This window comes from Littorina saxatilis, linkage group LG1 (genome assembly GCF_037325665.1).
Source record: "Littorina saxatilis isolate snail1 linkage group LG1, US_GU_Lsax_2.0, whole genome shotgun sequence".
In the NCBI taxonomy this organism is placed as follows: domain Eukaryota; kingdom Metazoa; phylum Mollusca; class Gastropoda; order Littorinimorpha; family Littorinidae; genus Littorina; species Littorina saxatilis.
Genome location: NC_090245.1, coordinates 4,093,994 through 4,113,177, shown reverse-complemented (window position 1 = coordinate 4,113,177; position 19,184 = coordinate 4,093,994). Strand labels below are relative to the sequence as shown.

The window sequence follows — 19,184 nt, the reverse complement described above, 5'->3', positions numbered from 1 at the left end:
GGCATGCCGTCATGATGCATTAATTGACGTCAAACACTTTTGACCGTGACGTAATCTTATGCGAGCTTTATCCATAGTCTTGGATAACCACTCACACATAGACTCGGAAATGTTAAAGTTTCTACCACAGACATACACACACACGCACACACGCACAGACAGACAAAGTTACGATCGCATAGGCTACACTTACGTGAGCCAACAACAACCAGCCTACGGCTTATAGCAGTGTTTTCACAGCAAACAGGCAGGTTAACATGCACAATACGTTATCTGTTATTAGTTGTTTCCACCTACAACACGTTAAACGTAAAGTATATTAGTTAAAGATGTGTGTAGCTGTTCTAGCAACAGTCTATGTCAATACTGTTACAGAAAGAGTTGTTTCTAATTTCCTAGATTTTTGTTTTGTTTGAAAATACAACTTTGCGAACGGGCTTTTTGAGATAATAAAAGTACGACGAACGAACGCTTGTTCCTGTGACTGTACCGAAGGAGTTATTTTAGTATGAATATCGGCAATACAACGGTACTAGTGACTCAACAAAACGTGTAGTCCCTAAATCCGTTTAGTCAGTGCTATTCGGGGAATAATTATACTTCATACTGCTGACGTGACTCTGATAAACCACACGAAATCTGTTGAGCCGGTGTAACACGAAATTTTTACTCCAAGAAAAATTTACTCCGGAGTCAGTAAAAATTTCGTACGAAATTCTTACTCCGAGTACACCTTTCGTACGAGAAAAGAACTCCCCAAGGCACGAAAAAATTACTCCGTCCACGACATTTTTACTCCCCATTTTTTTTTACTTCCAGTAATAATCTCGTACGCGAAAATGGGATTCAGGCGAAGGGATAATGCCAACGCACTACCCTCCCTCCACCCCTTCCACCACCAAGACTAACAGGAGACAAGGGAGTAAAAGTTTCGCACACCTGACATGGGAAGTTAAATTGCTCGTGTTAGGGTGGAGTAATTTATTCGTTATTTATTCGTCCGGGGAGGAACATGTTTGTACGAAATGTTTACTCGGAATTCACCTGTCGTGGGGAGTAATTTTCTCGTGTTATGGGGGAGTACTTTTTTCGTAAAGGGAGTAACATTTTTGTACGAAATTTTTACTCCGGAGTAAAAATCTCGTGGGAGTAATTTTCTCGTGTTACACCGGACACAGAACGCTGAGAGCAAACTTTGAGTTAATGCATATTCATATCCGGGTTGAGGACCGCCTTCGTGCGAACAGCTTGATAAATAACACGCGCGAGCTGAGGCTGTCTCTGCTGTTCAACAAGAGACCCGGATGTGTGACAATGTTTATTTGCATGCACTCGCTTTATCCGGGTTTGGCAACGCGTTCTAAACCAGAGCATTCTGACCCGCGTAGATTTTGTAATTGTCATCACATTGTTCTGTCATGACCACGCTTGTGTTGCATGTTTGTATTCACATTTGTGTAATACAAGTAACAGGATTTCTAAAAAGTAGGAAAGAAGAGAGATAAAAACAGACACTTTAACATTCCCCAAGCAGGAAAAAACGTCGTTCGAATTGAGTGTTATTTAGAGTGGAAGCATGAGTCAGCATTCTTTAGAGGAAAGAGGGAGGGGTGCAGAGAGTGAGACAGACAGACAGACAGACAGACAGACAGAGAGTGAGACAGACAGACAGACAGACAGACAGACAGACAGAGTGTTTTTTGCTTCAATAAAACCAGGATTAGAAAGTGTTGTTTTTGTTTTCTATTTGAAGTTTCGCTTTCGCCTTTCCTGCATTTTATGTTTAGTTCTTTAAACTTGACCAATTATGCGCTTTTTTCACGGCTCTCTCTCTCTCTCTCTCTCTCTCTCTCTCTCTCTCTCTCTCTCTCTCTCTCTCTCTCTCTCTCTCTCTCTCTCTCTCTCTCACAGCTGTCTCTGTACATCTCTCTCTCTCTCTCTCCACCCCCTCTCTCTCTCTCTCTCTCTCTCTCTCTCTCTCTCTTTCCACCCCTCTCTCTCTCTCTCTCTCTCTCTCTCTCTCTCTCTCTCTCTCTTTCCACCCCTCTCTCTCTCTCTCTCTCTCTCTCTCTCTCTCTCTCTCTCTCTCTCTCTTTCCGCCCCCTCCTCAAACATCCTTTCTTCCTCCTCCCCTATCTCATCAGCAGATCCGATTATTCCACTGTTCGATCTTGTTGACTGTGACGATGACGGTGATTGATTTGTTGCAGACTGCTGTTTGCCGGGGCGAGACTGGGCCACATGCCGGCCATCATGGGAATGATCCACACCCGATACCTCACCCCCTGGCCCGCCATCTTTACTCTGGTGGGTCAAACAGCTGAAACTGACCTTATTCAGAACATTTTCCATGTTAATGTATCATTTTAATGGACAATTAATTTTTGTTATTGTTATTATTAATACAGGAGAACCTGTCCCGCCTCACTCAGTCACTGTGGCACAGGCGCATAAAATCTGTCAGAAAAATACTTCTGCCTTTAGCCGCAGGAAATTTAGCATCATTTGGTAATGTGGAGAAGGTAAGCTACATGTCACTAACACCGAGGATGAGAAGAATCTTCTCAAATCGAAAGAAGGTGCACAGCCTCGCTGTGGCAAAGAGCGGAAGAATACGCTCTCTGAAAAAGTTAGCGCACTCCAAGAGTGCGCTAACAGTTTTAAGCGCATTGCCATTAGCCAATCATGATTCACATCAGTCATGTGACACCGGTACTTACTGACAATTATTATTATTGTTATCGTTATCGTATGTGTACAGCTGGCGTGGGGCCTGGCGGTGCTGTACTCGGGCAGTGTGACGGACATGATGGAGTTCATCTCTCTCTTCTCCACCATCATGGGGATCGCTGTGGTCGCCTCCCTCCTCTACCTGCGTGTCAAGGAGCCCAACACACACAGACCCTATAGGGTACGTGCCACGCCAAGTACTTGTTAACCATTAAGTTTTGTATTTCAAGTTGGTTGCGCAACGGCAGGGGCGGACGAGGGGAGGTTTCTGGGGTTTCCGGACCCCCCCCCCCAGCCAAACAAAACAAAAATTGTGGTTTTTTTGGGTATTAATCAGTGACAAAATCTGCTGCCTGAAACTGGTAATGATTATCCTCAGAATGCACCAGATTGCACCATTTTGCATCCTTTTTTTCAAAATTTTCCGGGGGGGCATGCCCCCGGACCCCCCTAGCAAGCTAGGCGCTTTGCGCCGTCGGCTCGGCGCTTCGCGCCTACACACCCATATCTTCACAATATACTTTTGGAAACCTCCCCCATAAAATGAACTGATCCGCCCCTGAACGGTGTTGTTTTTCTTTTATTTCGTATTCAATCGTGTGTGTGTGTGTATGTGTGTGTGTTTGCGTGCGTGGGTGCGTGCGTGCATAGTTGAAACAAGAGTCAAGCTATCCAGGTGTGTGCGTGTTTAGGTGTGGATAGCCACATGCACTTATGACACCGGGAGGAGCTCACGGATACCATCTCTGAGCCATCCCATAAAGTTGGCCGTGTCCGCCCCTGCCTAGATTGGAACTTATGACCCGAGGATCAGACATCAAGTGCCCTATGAATACCAACTAAGCTATGAGACCAACTCTGTATGCTTCTCGTTGTGGTCATTGCAGACGCTGCTGTTCTGGCCGCTAGTGCAGCTAGTGGTCAACGTGGCGGTGCTGATTCTGGCCATCTACCAGAAGCCTGACCGCATGGGCATCGGACTGGCCATCCTCTTCGCTGGCATTCCCGTGTACTGGTTGGGCGTCCTGTGGAGGTCCAAGCCTGCAGAGTTCACAAACATCGTCGGTGAGTTGAATAGAATAGTAATAATAATAATGAACACTTATTGATCGCCCCTTCTCACCAGAGCTCACGGCGATGTACACTAGCATCAGCGTGCATAAACAAACACACACACACACACACACACACACACACACACACACACACACACACACACACACACACACACACACACACACAGTTCGTGCATAAAATAGAAAGGTTATCCTCCGGAGCTGTGTACCACTGGAAATCATGTTACGAAGGTGATATTTCTTCACTTAACTTAGACATTTTCACCGTACAGATTGATTTCATTAATACATGCTGGTTCCATAATGATTATAGCCTATCCTTGGCCTGCAGACAAAGAATTAGAAATAACTGCACAATTTCTTTGTCTGCGTTCAGTAAATTACAAGATTTTCAAAGTGCATCACCTTCGTAACTTGGACATTGTTAAAAAAAATGTGGACATTTGATCCTTTATAGTCCTGCTTAGTACAAAGGGACGTAATCATCTATCTATCGCTCTATAATTATTCAACTACTAAACAAAGGGAAGTAAGCGCTTCTCTACACAGCCCTCTGCCTCATTTGTTTAAGATTAGGCACACACACAAAAAACAGTCTGTTTACGGTATCCTGACCGACCCTACTTTTTCGCGCTACCCTAGACTTTTTTTGGGCATTTGGGGGAGAAAAAAAAAGTCTTTGTTTTTTGGCAAAATAACTTAAAAATATGTTTTTTTGGAGAGAATTTTTTTTTTTACAAAATCCCGACCTACCGACCCTATTTTTTTGGCCTATGTTACCGTAAACAGACTTTTGTTTTTGTTTTTGGCCTTATTGATGGCCGCAGGAGCGGACATCTATTGCAATGCGTTCGGAGAGGTGACATGAGTCGTTTGTTACCGTTCTCACGAGATCAGTTGTTGAAACCAACTTTGTTATCTGTGCTGTTCCGGAAATGAGCTGCGCTTTTTTGGAATTCAAACAGTATCATGTCACTGTTGTCCCATTTGCGCTGTTTCGGAAATGAGCTGCACCTCGTCTGTCTGTTTATAGCAACACACAGAGAGACGAAAGAGGAAACTGGACAGGGAAAAGTCACTGCCTGAAGCATTCAATAAAGCCAGAAAAAAAGATAGTACGACATGCAGGTTTTCAATTCATATTTTTGCAAAGTGTGTGTTCGTGGCTGCTTTCATGGGGTGCCTGTATCCTCAGGAATTTGAGGATTTCTTTTATCTCTCTTTTTCTGACACCGTTCATTTAACGTCATTTTTACAGGACAGTTTTTTTTTCCTTTCTGTTATACGTTGTAGTAGTTTGACCTTATTGTTTTAGTACAAGTAGAGCTCGTTCACCAGTAGCAAAGACTCACTCAGTCCGTCAGTGTGTCTGAGTGTGTGTGATGGGGGGAGGGCCTCTCCCGTGACCGGCCACCTGCAATGTACGGACAGGTTTGCACTGGCCCTAGGGTACCCGTTCATGAGAGGGACTGCTGTAGCAGTCAAACTAGTGTGATACATAAGTAATCAATGTATCCACTTGACGATAGTCACCACAGGGACTTATCACTCTTCTTTGCATGTTTTTATGCCTACGTATTTTCAAATACTCTGCAACACATGTAACCCAAATACAACATGTGCCCGTACACTACCGCTTCTTTTATGAAAACATTGCTTCGGCCATGTTGATTTTAATCAACCAATTTTCTTGTCTCTATATTGAACTTCGTTGATTTCTTTCCGTCACAGAAACACTGACCACCTTCGCCCAGAAGCTGCTGATGCTGGTCAAGACTCAGTGAGCAAGCGCTGACTACGCAGGATCACCCATTGTCTATCAGCCCTTGTGGCACTGTTGTTCACAACAAACAACAATCTTCATTCACACATTCTTGTTGGCGCACTCTCCATTTCTGAAACTGTGATACTAAGTGACTGCGAAGAAAGCGCCGAGAGAATGAACTAATTTGAGGGAACTGAGAGGTTGTGACCTTCCCTTCCATCGCTGACTGCGAACATTCAGTCCTTTCTCTTGTAACAATGCTTGGTTGTGTGAATACTGAACGAAGAACTGTTGTCTCTAGTCGCACTCTAGTCTAGTTGGTTGTGTGAATATTGAACACAGTATTGTTGTCTCAAGTCGCACAATTCTGTTAGTTGTGTGAATATTGAACACAGTATTGTTGTCTCTAGTCGCACAATGCTGTTAGTTGTGTGAATATTGAACACAGTACTGTTGTCTCTAGTCGCACAATGCTGTTAGTTGTGTGAATATTGAACACAGTACTGTTGTCTCTAGTCGCACAATGCTGTTAGTTGTGTGAATATTGAACACAGTACTGTTCTCTCTTGTCGCATAATGCTGTTAGTTGTGTGAATATTAAACACAGTAATGTTGTCTCTAGTCGCACAATGCTGTTAATTGTGCGAATATTGAACACAGTACTGTTGTCTCTAGTCACACTTAGTTGTGGTAACTGCTATACTAATGCATGTATTGTTACGGCTTTAAAGCGAGGCTGGAAGGATTGTAATAAACCAGGGATTATCACTCAACTTACTTTTCTCAAAATCCAAACACAGATAGACTGATAACGTTCAAACATTCACAATCAAACAACAAGAATGTACGTAGGTTATTGGAACGTTTGATTTATGTCAACACGAAACGTTGCATTTACAGAGATATGTATTAGCATAAATGTAACGTTTTGTTTTGTCATAAATTAAACGTTCCAATAACCTACCATTCTTGTCTTGTGACTGTTCTAAATATTCCTCCTAGACTATTTCTGGCCCATGAATCGCATCTGTTGTATATCTTCTGCCAGTGTAACTTTTGTAAATGGTGCTTAGCTTGTAAAGAAAGTTGTATCTCGTCCATTAATAGTAATGCACCCCTCTGCTTGTGATGGAAATCAGCATCGTCTTGGTATGTTTTGCGCTCTCCATTGCAGAAACATTATAGAGGGAGGTAACCATTCGATACTGAGTGGCAGCTCACAGAAAGACAGTTGTCTCAAAAACTGTTATGTGATTCTGTTACGGTTTAGAGTCAAGTTTCTAGCAACCAATTCTACAAAGCTGAAAATAGTCAAGTAACAAACAAGTTTGCTAGCGATGCCAAAGACCCATGTTATTAGTGTTGGTGACAGTGGTGCTACAAAGATCTGTCAACATATCTCGTCACGGAACAAATTGTGCCTTTTATCTTTGAGACAGCTGCAATATATCGCAAAGTCTTCAATGAATCAATGAAAGAGGATGTATTATCCGATATGTCGGTTGTTGCTGCGGTCATTTCAAAACCTATGCTTATAATATTTGAAAACTTAAGGCCTCGAGTCTGAGGTGCTCATATGTTTATTTTTTTCGAGGTGTGCGTGTGTGTGTGTACGTGTGTGGTGTGTGTGTGTGTGTGTGTGTGTGTGTGAGTGCGTGTGAGTGTGCGTGCTTGCGTGCGTGCGTGTGTGTGCGTGTGTGTGCGTGTGTGTGTGTGTGTTTGCGTGTGCGTGCGTGCGTGCGTGTGTGTGTGTATGTGTGTGTGTGTGTGTGTGAGTGTGTGAGTGTGTGAGAAGTGGTAGAGAGAGAGAGAGAGAGAGAGAGAGAGAGAGAGAGAGAGAGAGAGAGAGAGAGAGAGAGAGAGAGAGAGAGAGAGAGAGAAGAACAAAGTGTTAAAATGACGTGCTGAGCGACGTATGTGATTGTTTGTGAGGGTAATCTTGCTTAATCCAATATCCCCAGTCCAAGGACTACTGCAAGAAGTCTTATAAACTGATGATACTGGCTATACAAACCTCAAGTCTTTCCATTTGAAACGCAGTATAATGTACATGTTATTTGTGAAATAAAGTTTTATAGTATTTTTTACAAAAATTGTAATTGTGTGGTTTGGGATTTTTTGGTCACAGAGTAAGCGAATGAAAAGTCAGAGAGGGAGCATGTGGTTGTGTGTGTGTGTGTGTGTGTGTGTGTGTGTGTGTGTGCGTGCGTGTGCGTGCGTGCGTGCGTGCGTGCGATCTTGTTTGCCAGCCCGCCTGTCGTTACCTGCCTGCGTGTACTAGTATGCGTGTCTGCTTGCCTGTCTTTTTGCCTGTAAGTCTGTCTGACTGTCTGTCTGCCCTCTGTTTGTGTCCATGTCTCTGTCTGTCTGTAACTGTGTATGGCCAGCGAGGTGGGCGTGTAACTCTGAGGTAACTCGAGTCACTGACCGCACCAGTGAATAAGAACAAACCCCTAAAACGTGGGATGAATCATTGCCAAGTGTCCGCGTCAGCGGCAGGCCCATATGGCTCTGTCTTATACTACATCACTGCCTCGAGTCAGTACTAATGATCCTTGTGGTTAATTATGTCTGTATAATTATAACAGCGCTAGCGTAGTTCCAACACACACACACACACACACACACACACACACACACACACACATATATATTTACACACAAACACACACATACACGCACACACACACATACACACAAACACACACATACACGCACACACACACACACACACACATACACACACGCACGCATGCACACACATACACGCACGCACGCACACACACACACGCGCGGGCGCACACACACACACACACACACACACACACACACACACACACACGTACATTCTCTCTCTCTCTCTCGTCTCTTCTCTCTCTCTCTCTCTCTCTCTCTCTCTCTCTCTCTCTCTCTCTCCTCTCTCTCTCTCTCTCTCTCTCTCTCTCTTTCTCTCTCTCTCTCTCTCTCTCTCTCTCTCTCTGGAGAATTAAGAGAGTCAAACACATAGTAAAACCTAAGTGGTTTGATGATGAATTACAAGATGCAATTGATCATCGTGATTTTTTAAAGTCAATCGGTAAAGAAGAGGAGTATAGAGAACAGAGAAATAAAGTTGTACTCTGAAATCAAAGACAATGACCAATGACAGGTGAGATCGAGACTCGGTTGTGATGATATAGTTGTGATGGGTTATCCAGACTAATCCCCTCTACAGCTAACAGAGACAAAGAGGCAGGTCATGGGATAATCGTTAATTATCTTTGGCAAGGGATTGGGGTTATTTGATGTGTAAATGTGAGTTTTGTGTATTTTGTTTTGTTCAAGAAACGTATAAACTTCATTTACTGTGTTTTGTACATTTTACAGTTTGAGAGAGCGAAAATTCTGTGAGTTTGTGGATGACAGACTGCGCATGTGTGTGTGTGACAACGATCCAAAATTACTTTTATTTTATTCTTCATCATGTTCTGATTCCAAAAACATATAAATATGTTATATTTGGATTAAAAACAAGCTCTGAAAATTAAAAATATAAAAATTATGATCAACATTAAATTTTCGAAATCGTTTTAAAAACAATTTTTATCTTATTCCTTGTCGGTTCCTGATTCCAAAAACATATAGATATGATATGTTTGGATTACAAACACGCTCAGAAAGTTAAAACGAAGAGAGGTAGAGCAAAGCGTGATATGCAGCAGAGCGCAACCGCTACTACGCTAAACAGGCTCGTCACTTTCACTGCCTTTTGCACTAGCGGCAGACTACGGTCATTGTGAACAAATGCAGTGCGTTCAGTTTCATTCTGGGAGTTCCACAGCTTGACTAAATGTAGTAATTTCGCCTTACGCGACTTGTATTATAATCATGTAGCAGTAGTTTTCTTTACTTGCTTATTCTTTAGCAATTTTAGACTAGTCCCTCTTTAGGGCGAGGGCCAGATGTAAAAAAGCAGATCACTGCTTACTCTATTACCCTCGTTAAATAAAGAATTGTTCTGTTGTTCTTGTTCTCTCCCCCCCCCCCCCCCCCCCCCCCACTCACCCACAACCCTTCCTATCACCGAGAAAACACCCCCACTTCAACACGAGAATGCATCAGTCCTCGGGTTTATATTTAGCTCAAGGCGGAACAGGGTTTTCCCGAATCGCAAATATTGACTGTTTTTCCTGTCGCATTCTAAATGAAGCTAGCTACTCGAGTCGTCCTTATGGACCTAAAAGAGATGTATTCCCTACCTAGCATGAACTGGCTCTTATTGCCTGCCTGAAAAATTAGTATATTTAAAGAAACAAAACAAGAACCAACCAATCAAACAAAAACAAAGAAATAATGCCTTTTACAACACACTGTGGAAAAGGGATTTGCGGAACTTTCGTGCATTTAAAAAAACCTTTTAATTACACTTCAGCCCTGTTACTGCTAACAAACAAAATCGAGAAAGTAGACCCTAAGTATTAATGATTAGACAAAGTGTGTTTTTACATTCATTCTTATATTTATTTATTTATTTATTTGGTTATTTTAATGGTTGCTGCACATTTTTTTAGTCTTTTCTTGCAGAAATCTTTAATAGTGTAAATTTCTCAATATTTCAGATACATTGTTGTGAAGTTGTAATGTTACTCAACAAAACAAAAAAAAGGATCATGTTAATGATGGGCTGCAGAAATGACGATTGTTGACACTGGGCGTGTAACGTTTGTCAAGTGCTTCGCGTGCGTTAGCTTTGACCCACAAAGAAACACTTGGCCCATTGACATCGTTTAGGGGTGACCCAACTACAGCCAAAACTGTGTCGCCACTACAAACAAGGGAAGTAATCTGTTCCGCCCCCGCTGAAGCTCACGCCAGGAAGGTTGTTTCCCTTGGTATCATTGTTTTCACACCAATATTAATTACTCAAATTACGATGAGGAGTTTTTGCTCAAATCATACTGAGTCAAAATTAAAAAGCTTCACACACAGACACACACATACACACACACACCACATCACAAACACACACACACACACACACACACGCACACACACAAACACACGCACACACACACACACACACACACACACAGAGACACACACAGACACACACAAATGTGTGGAGTATGTCCACTTTTCAATCCATCAAACCCATGCAATAACCAAACCAGATCCACCACACACTATTATAGCGGGGTATGGATTACCTCGAAGGGAGAAACTGAGACGGGGGGAGAGAGAGAGACACAGACAGACAAACATACAGAGACAGAGAGAGAGAGAGAGAGAGAGAGAGAGAGAGAGAGAGAGAGAGAGAGAGAGAGAGAGAGAGAGACTGAGAGAGATAGAGAGAGATAAAGAGAGAGAGAGAGAGAGACTGAGACTGAGAGAGATAAAGAGAGATAAGAGAGAGAGAGATAAAGAGAGAGAGAGAGAGAGATAAAGAGAGAGAGAGAGAGATAAAGAGAGAGAAAGAGAAAGAGATAGAGAGAGAGAGAGAGATAAAGAGAGATAGAGAGAGACTGAGACAGAGAGAGATAGAGAGAGATAAAGAGAGAGAGAGAAAGATAAAGAGAGAGAGAGAAAGATAAAGAGAGAGAGAGAGACGTACAAACAAACAGACAGACAATTATTAAATAGACAGAGAGAGAGATATAGAGAGAGAGAGAGAGAGAGAGAGAGAGAGAGAGAGATCGAGAGAGACTGAGAGAGAGAGAGAGAGAGAGTGAGAGAGAGACTGAGAGAGAGAGAGAGACGTACAAACAAACAGACACTGAGACAAGCAGACAGACAATTATCAAGTTATATAGACAGAGTGAGAGAGAGAGTGAGAGTGAAAGAGACGAACAGAGAAAGAGAACATAATTGTACATTATTATTATTATTATTGTGATCATTTTTGTGCGCCTAATCTAGATATAGCCCTAGGCGCTTACATATTAATTTCTGCCGTTTGAAATGGAATTTTTTACAGACAGACAGACAAACAGACATTTTTTACACACAATATATATATAACGCATTCACATCGGCCAGTAAAGCTCAGTAGCCTATTAGGCGAGCATTCACCTTTCACGGCCTTTATTCCAAGTCAAACGGGTATTTGGTGGACATTTTTATCTATGCCTATACAATTTTGCCAGGAAAGACCCTTTTGTCAATCGTGGGATCTTTAACGTGCACACCCCAATGTAGTGTACACGAAGGGACCTCGGTTTTTCGTCTCATCCGAAAGACTAGCACTTGAACCCACCACCTAGGTTAGGAAAGGGGGGAGAAAATTGCGGCCTGACCCAGGGTCGAACACGCAACCTCTCGCTTCCGAGCGCAAGTGCGTTACCACTCGGCCACCCAGCCCATACATAGGAAGAGAGAAGATTATACAGCCTACATAACCACGTGTTCAAGTTCGCTGACCTGAATTAGTCACAGTACGCACGTGCACATGCGGTGCTGAAACACTGTTCACACATTCTCAAAGTCCGCCTCGGGAGGTTGTCAGGAAACGTCCCAGCGGGGGGTATATGACACAAGTCTCCAAGGTTCCTCGCGTCATAGCTCCCGTGAAGGTTGTTATATGAACTGTCAAAGTTCTTTGGTTATATGTTTTATTGTTGTTGTTCAAAAGTTGACTCTATCTAGGGATGTAAAAAAGCATATATTCTTGCTTATCTTTTACCCTCGATCCAACGACATCTAAAGAAAGGACTAGCAGAGTCTGCCTCCTGACCCCGCTAGCGGGGGCGAGTGCCTTACTTGCAGAAAATCACTTTAAAACTGACAAAGCAATCAAAATGGAGGTACTACTATTTTATGGACTTAGTGTGAAAGAAAATAATAATTTTGTGAGAAATTCTGTGCTTTTAATCAACATTTTATCTGAAGGTACTGCTAATTGGCTGTTAATTGAGTTACCTGTATATGTTGAAATCACTGAAAGAGCTCTAATATCTCTGCCATGAACTAAGACACTGACAACAACAACAGATTTGCACACACAGTGTATATATATGTGTGTGTGTGAGAGAGATCAAGAGAGAGAGAGAGAGAGAGAGAGAGAGAGAGAGAGAGAGAGAGAGAGAGGGAGAGAGGGAGAGAGGGAGAGCTAATGGTTGGGGGAGACAGACATACTAGTACTAGAGAGAGAGAGACAGACAATGAGACAGACACAGAGACACACACACACACAAACATAGTGATAGAAAGAGAGAGACATGGGAAGAAACAGTAACACACACACACATGATATCTATATATATATACGACTTGTGTATGTCTGTGTGTCTGTGTGTCTGTGTGTGAGTTCGCGATGCACGGCCAAAGTTCTCGATGGATCTGCTTCAAATTTGGTGGGCATATTCAGGTAGACCCGGGACAGGACACAACCTGGTCGATATTTCAACACGTGCTCTCAGCGCGCAGCGCAGAACCGATTTTGGTTCCACCTCAGCTACCTGGGCCCCCATACCGACACACCAAAGCCGCTACACCACATCACAACGCCAAAGTTCTCGGTGGATCTTTTTCAAATTTGGACACCGTATTCAGCTACACCCCGGACACAATATCATCGATGAGATATTTCAACACGTGCTCTCAGCGCGCAGCGCTGAACGGATTTTGGTTTTTGTGTTCATTTAACCATTATAAGTAACTCTTCCTTATCTTCTCCAGTGTTTAGCGTTTATCTCCCTTCTTTCGTGTGGCTTTCCCGTTTGTAAGTTACTATTTTTAGAATGTCACTGCGCTGTCCACTGCGCTGTCCACAACGCTTCCCTTGCACCCGTAAGTTGTTCTTACTGTCAAAGTGAAAAGGTCGAATCAATTTATAGCCACGCGAAAAATACACTCTCACCTATCTCTATATATTTATAGATATAGATATGCATCTATATATATATACGACTAGTGTCTGTGTATCTGTCTGTGTATCTGTCTGTGTATCTGTCTGTGTATCTGTCTGTGCGCGATGCACGGCCAAAGTTCTCGATGGATCTGCTTCAAATTTGGTGGGCATATTCAGGTTGACCCGGTACAGGACACAACCTGGTCGATATTTCAACACGTGCTCTCAGCGCGCAGCGCGGAACCGATTTTGGTTCCACCTCAGCTATTTTGGTTCCACCTCAGCTACCCGGGCCCCCATACCGACACACCATAGCCGCTACACCACATCACAACGCCAAAGTTCTCGGTGGATCTTTTTCAAATTTGGACACCGTATTCAGCTACACCCCGGACACAATATCATCGATGAGATATTTCAACACGTGCTCTCAGCGCGCAGCGCTGAACTCATTTTCGTTTTTGTGTTCATTTCACCATTATAAGTAACTCTTCCTTATCTTCTCCAGTGTTTGGCGTTTATCTCCCTTCCTTCGTGTGGCTTTCCCGTTCAGTTCTAAGTTACTATTACTATTTTTAGAATGTCACTGTGCTGTCCACTGCGCTGTCCACAACGCTTCCCTTGCACCCGTAAGTTGTTCTTACTGTCAAAGTGAAAAGGTCGAATCAATTTATAGCCACGCGAAAAATACACTCTCACCTATCTCTATATATTTATAGATACAGATATGCATATATATATATACGGCTTCTCTGTGTGTGTGGGTGTTTGTGTGTGTGTGTGGGCAAAAACCTGTGTATTGTAGAGTTCTGTTTGTGATGTGGTCTAGCGGCTTTTGTCTGTCTGTATGTTCTGGCATGTGAGAAGCCACAGCAGATAATAAAGGGCCAAGAAATAAGCTCTAAAATTCTCAATCCCGTTTGACAGAACTTCGCCTTCAAAGGTGATTGTGGTGAACCGCCACGCTGTCTGTCTCTGTCTCGCGCCGTTCACCCCAAATTCCCGTTTCTGAGTAACTATTTTTAGAATGTCACTGCGCTGTCCAGAACGCTTCCCTTGCACCCGTAAGTTGTTCTTACTGTCAAAGTGAAAAGGTCGAATCAATTTATAGCCACGCGAAAACTACACTCTCACCTATCTCTATATATTTATAGATATAGATATACATATCTATATATATATACGGCTTCTCTGTGTTTGTGTGTGTGTGTGTGGGCAAAAACCTGTGGATTGTAGAGTTCTGTTTGTGATGGGGTCTAGCGGCTTTTGTCTGTCTGTATGTTCTGGCATTTGAGAAGCCACAACAGATAATATAGGGCTAAGAAATAAGCTCTAAAATTCTCAATCCCGTTTGACAGGACTTCGCCTGCAGAGGTGATTGTGATGAACCGCCACGCTGTCTGTCTCTGTCTCGCGATTCACCCCGGCGAAGCCGGGTATTCCTCTAGTATATATACGGCTTCTCTGTGTGTGTGTGTTTGTGTGTGTGTGTGGGCAAAAACCTGTGTATTGTAGAGTTCTGTTTGTGATGTGGTCTAGCGGCTTTTGTCTGTCTGTATGTTGTGGCATTTGAGAAGCCACAGCAGATAATATAGGGCTAAGAAATAAGCTCTAAAATTCTCAATCCCGTTTGACAGGATTTCGCCTTCAATGGTGATTGTGGTGAACCGCCACGCTGTCTGTCTCTGTCTCGCGATTCACCCCGGCGAAGCCGGGTATTCCTCTAGTATATATATATATATATATATACTATTTCATATGTTACATGTATTTCCATTGGTCAATTGGGCAAAACATGAGCTCAGTGCAAAAGTGATATCGACGACATTTCCGTCGATATCAGTTTTGATATCGACGACCTCTTTATTGCTTCCCCACTTCAAAAACAAAAACACCTACATTTAAAAACAAACAAATATATATGAAAATGTAATTATCCCAGAATTTAGTTGAGCAAGTGACTAAAGACTTTTTGAAAGGAAAGACATTTTAAAATACTGAAAAGTACAAGAAAAGAGTGAACAAAAAGAAATAATAATCAGAGGGAGGAATTTGGAACAGCCAAAACTGAGACAAATACATGTACTTTTGTAATTTCTTTACAGAAAATACAAAATGTCCAGAGAATTAGCAATATATCTAACATTGACTGACTGTGTGATGATATCTTCTGCCATTGGTCTGTTTCGACAGTGATATCAAAATCGAGACCGGAGGTCTCGATTTTGATATCACTGTCTCAACAGACCATAGCAGAAGATATCATCACACAGTCCGTCAATATTGGGTAATGCATGCATTCTGAGAAACATACCACTTTGCAGCACTCAATCCGCCAACCGAGCCCTCTTCACGGATGTCCGGAGCAGCACAGCATTCTTCTGATTGTCTTTCTCAAGGTTGTGTAATTCATTAAGAAGAACATTGGACAGACGACGACCATGTCGATGTTGTGGTAGCTGGCCATGATGGAGAGGATGTTGGAGAGTCGTTTGCGGCAGCATGCACGATGACGCGCCTGCTTCACAAAGCACAGTCCAAGTTGAACCAGTTGAAAGGTGCAGTCATAAGGAATTGTGAGGGATCCTCGTGAAACAGTCTCAATAAAGGTCCTTCACCTCACTTGTCACAACTGGTTCCTCCTCATCAAATGTCAAGTCACATTTGCTCTCCAGCCACCCAGCCACGTATGCACAGCTGCTCTCCTCATTCACAGTGAGGGTCACCCCTGAAATGCACCCCTCTATCACATCTGCATCCTCCGCGATGACATCTGGGATCCACCAAGCAGATGTGTTTCTGGGGCTCAGACTGGAGCTCAATGGACTGGAGGTAGGATGCAGCGTACCGGGCGAGGCGCTTCTTGCATGCTGCAAACACATCACCGGCCGTCATGAAGGCATTTGATCCAGTTGACGCCCTGTATACAGAGAATTCTCCCTCTAAACGGTCACTTTGTAGTCTTTAGATGTCGTTGCCTCGATCATAAAGATTTTGTCTTGTCTTATCTTTCTTGTCTTGTCTTGTCTTGTCTTGTCTTGTCTTGTCTTGTCTTGTCTTGTCTTGTCTTGTCTTGTCTTGTCTTGTCTTGTCTTGTCTTGTCTTGTCTTGTCTTGACCTATCTTGTTGTTCTGATCTTTGCACCGTCAATTTGCAGAAGAGTTTACACGAAATTACTGTCGTCATCACAGCAAAATAATGCTTTTTAGTTTTCTTTTCAAGAAAAATTAATGTCGTCCAAACATTCTTAACAGTTGACAGTCATACTAGACGATGCTCGGAGTTAACTGTAGATCTGTCGGGGTTGTATGTGTTGTACAAGAGTGAATGCCCTTGGTTTTAGGGAGACAAATAAACCGGCCCTCGTGCTCCTTCTCCACGTGTTTCAGACACACCCCTCGCTGGTGATTGGCCCGTGCAATGTTTTGTCCCCGTAAAAGCAAGGGTGTTCACTCTTTCACAACCCGTACGACTGAATTCGATAGTTATTCTCGGAATTCGTCTGTTATGTTTGTAGCGCAGAATGTGTGGGGACTTGAAATGATAAACCAGATTCAGATTACACAGAATGTGTGGGGACTTGAAATGATAAACCAGATTCAGATTACACAAATCAGGTGAACAAAACTCATGACCCATGTTCTACGTTCCATAATTACAGCGCAACATTCATAAAGCGGGCCAGGTGCAGATTAAGAAAACAGTCACACAACTGAACAAATAAAAACCGCAATTGTCAAAAAGAATACCCAAACTTTGCCAATAAAATATTCTCTATCCTGTATTCTGTGTAAATCTCATTTTTTCAAAATGTCCCTCTCCACAATTCAATTTCTGACACATCGATTTTGTGTTACAGCCCTAGCCGCGAAGTCCATGCAGGAGGCGGGTTTGGAGCAGCAAAGAGCGGGCGGGGAGCGGCAAAGGGCGGGCGGGGAGCGGCAAAGGGCGGGCGGGGAGCGGCAAAGGGCGGGCGGGGAGCGGCAAAGGGCGGGCGAGGAGCGGCAAAGGGCGGGCGAGGAGCGGCAAAGGGCGGGCGGGGAGCGGCAAAGGGCGGGCGAGGGGCGGCAAAGGGCGGGCGAGGAGCGGCAAAGGGCGGGCGAGGAGCGGCAAAGGGCGGGCGAGGAGCGGCAAAGGGCGGGCGGGGAGCGGCAAAGGGCGGGCGGGGAGCGGCAAAGGGCGGGCGAGGAGCGGCAAAGGGCGGGCGGGGAGCGGCAAAGGGCGGGCGGGGAGCGGCAAAGGGCGGGCGGGGAGCGGCAAAGGGCGGGCGGGGAGCGGCAAAGGGCGGGCGGGGAGCGGCAAAGGCGTCGAGATCCGCGCCGGGATTACGCGGCCATTTCTTTGAGGAGAAATGTTGTCCCTTCCGATCAATAAATACCTAATCGATGTCAACTCGCCAGCAGCCTCCCAGCCAACCAGCCAAAGATGAAGGGGGTGGAAAATTGAAAGGAAGAAAAGGTCCCAGGCGCGTGTGAACAGGGCGAAAGGGCTGTGCAGAATCACACCATTTTTGGTTTGAAACCATAGGGGATTGCCTTTTGCATTCTTCAGAAAATAAAATGCAGCCTGACTGAACGGGTCTAGGTGCATGCAATCCACAAGCACCTGATAATGATGGAGAGGGAGGAATGGGGGGGGGGGTGGTGGTTGTTGTGAGCTCTCTTCCTTTTAGAAAGCAAGAGGGGTGTCCAACCCCAAACAACACACACCGTGCCATGTGCCTGTGTCTATATGCAAATAGAGCGAAAGGGCTACAAATAAAGAATCACATGATTCTTTTTACTTATCATTTACCACAGGCACTTGGCTTTAGTGAATCATGTAGTTTTCCACCAGAAAAAGCTGAACCGTTTCGGATGTTGATACGCACGAAGTGAAGCAAACCCTGTAGAAAAGGGTATCGTTTCTCTTACCGTTCATCGTGCAAAGAAAGACGGGGTAGATATATATACTGTTCAAAAAAAGAAACGCATAGCTTGTAATATTTGGTTAATTTAGTTATATGGCTACAAGGATATCCACCAAACTGCAGAAAATGTTTATCTGGTCGTCGACCTTTCGTCCATTGCCACAAGTGAGCTCTGCACGTGACACATGCGTTATCAGTGGCTACAATGTCAAAATTGCTCATTTGGCATGACCACTCGTCATGCTTCAGTGTAATCTCGTGAAACTCGGGGAATATTGAGCTCTCACCATGTCTTCCAAAACCCATAAAAGCGGATTGTTCGCCACAAAGAAATCAGACGACAATTCAGCGACGAAAGATGGCCCCGATTGAGCAGAGAAGACCGCCAAATTGCATTGGGTCGTTTACAAGCAGGCCAAAGTCAAAGTGCAATCGCCAGGCACTTCCACGTGTCCCAGAGCACCATCAGTAGACTGTGGGTCAGGTTTCAAGCCACTGGCTCCGTTGCTGACTTGCCACGAGCGGGAAGACCAAGGGCGACAACTGCTGCTCACGACCGCTTCATACGGCCCCGCCACCTCCGGAATCGTTTCCTGTCGGCCTCATCTTCTGTCCAGGCTCTCCCCGGGCCACACCGATTATCGGACCAGACCGTGCGGAACCGCCTGCATGAAGCTGGTTTGATAGCTCGCAGACCTCACAGTGGAGCTGTCTTCACCCGCCGCCATCGCCAGAACCGAGTGCAGTGGGGCAACCAGCACCTTCGCTGGACCGTCCGGAATCACTGGAGACACGTGTGGTTCAGCGACGAGTCCTACTTCCTGCTCCAGCGACATGATGGTCGGAGGAGGGTCTACCGGAGAGTAAACGAACGTTACG

At 44.2% G+C, this 19,184-nt stretch overlaps 2 protein-coding genes across 2 annotated transcripts in view; both read left to right on the top strand.

The window, feature by feature from the left end:
* The window catches only part of LOC138959671 (Y+L amino acid transporter 2-like), a 23,239-nt gene extending 15,569 nt beyond the window's left edge, over positions 1-7,670 (top strand). The window contains exons 9-12 of the mRNA XM_070331251.1: positions 2,211-2,307; positions 2,762-2,911; positions 3,618-3,795; positions 5,538-7,670. Coding sequence (XP_070187352.1) covers positions 2,211-2,307; positions 2,762-2,911; positions 3,618-3,795; positions 5,538-5,590 — 478 coding nt within the window. The 3' untranslated portion in view covers positions 5,591-7,670. The remainder of the gene's footprint in view (positions 1-2,210; positions 2,308-2,761; positions 2,912-3,617; positions 3,796-5,537) is intronic.
* An 8,619-nt stretch (positions 7,671-16,289) lies between these two features.
* Positions 16,290-17,778, top strand: LOC138974809 (rRNA 2'-O-methyltransferase fibrillarin-like). Its single transcript, XM_070347789.1, has 2 exons — positions 16,290-16,318; positions 17,256-17,778. The coding sequence occupies exons 1-2, from the start codon at positions 16,290-16,292 to the stop codon at positions 17,776-17,778; spliced, it is 552 nt and encodes a 183-aa protein (XP_070203890.1).
* Positions 17,779-19,184: the final 1,406 nt, after the last annotated feature.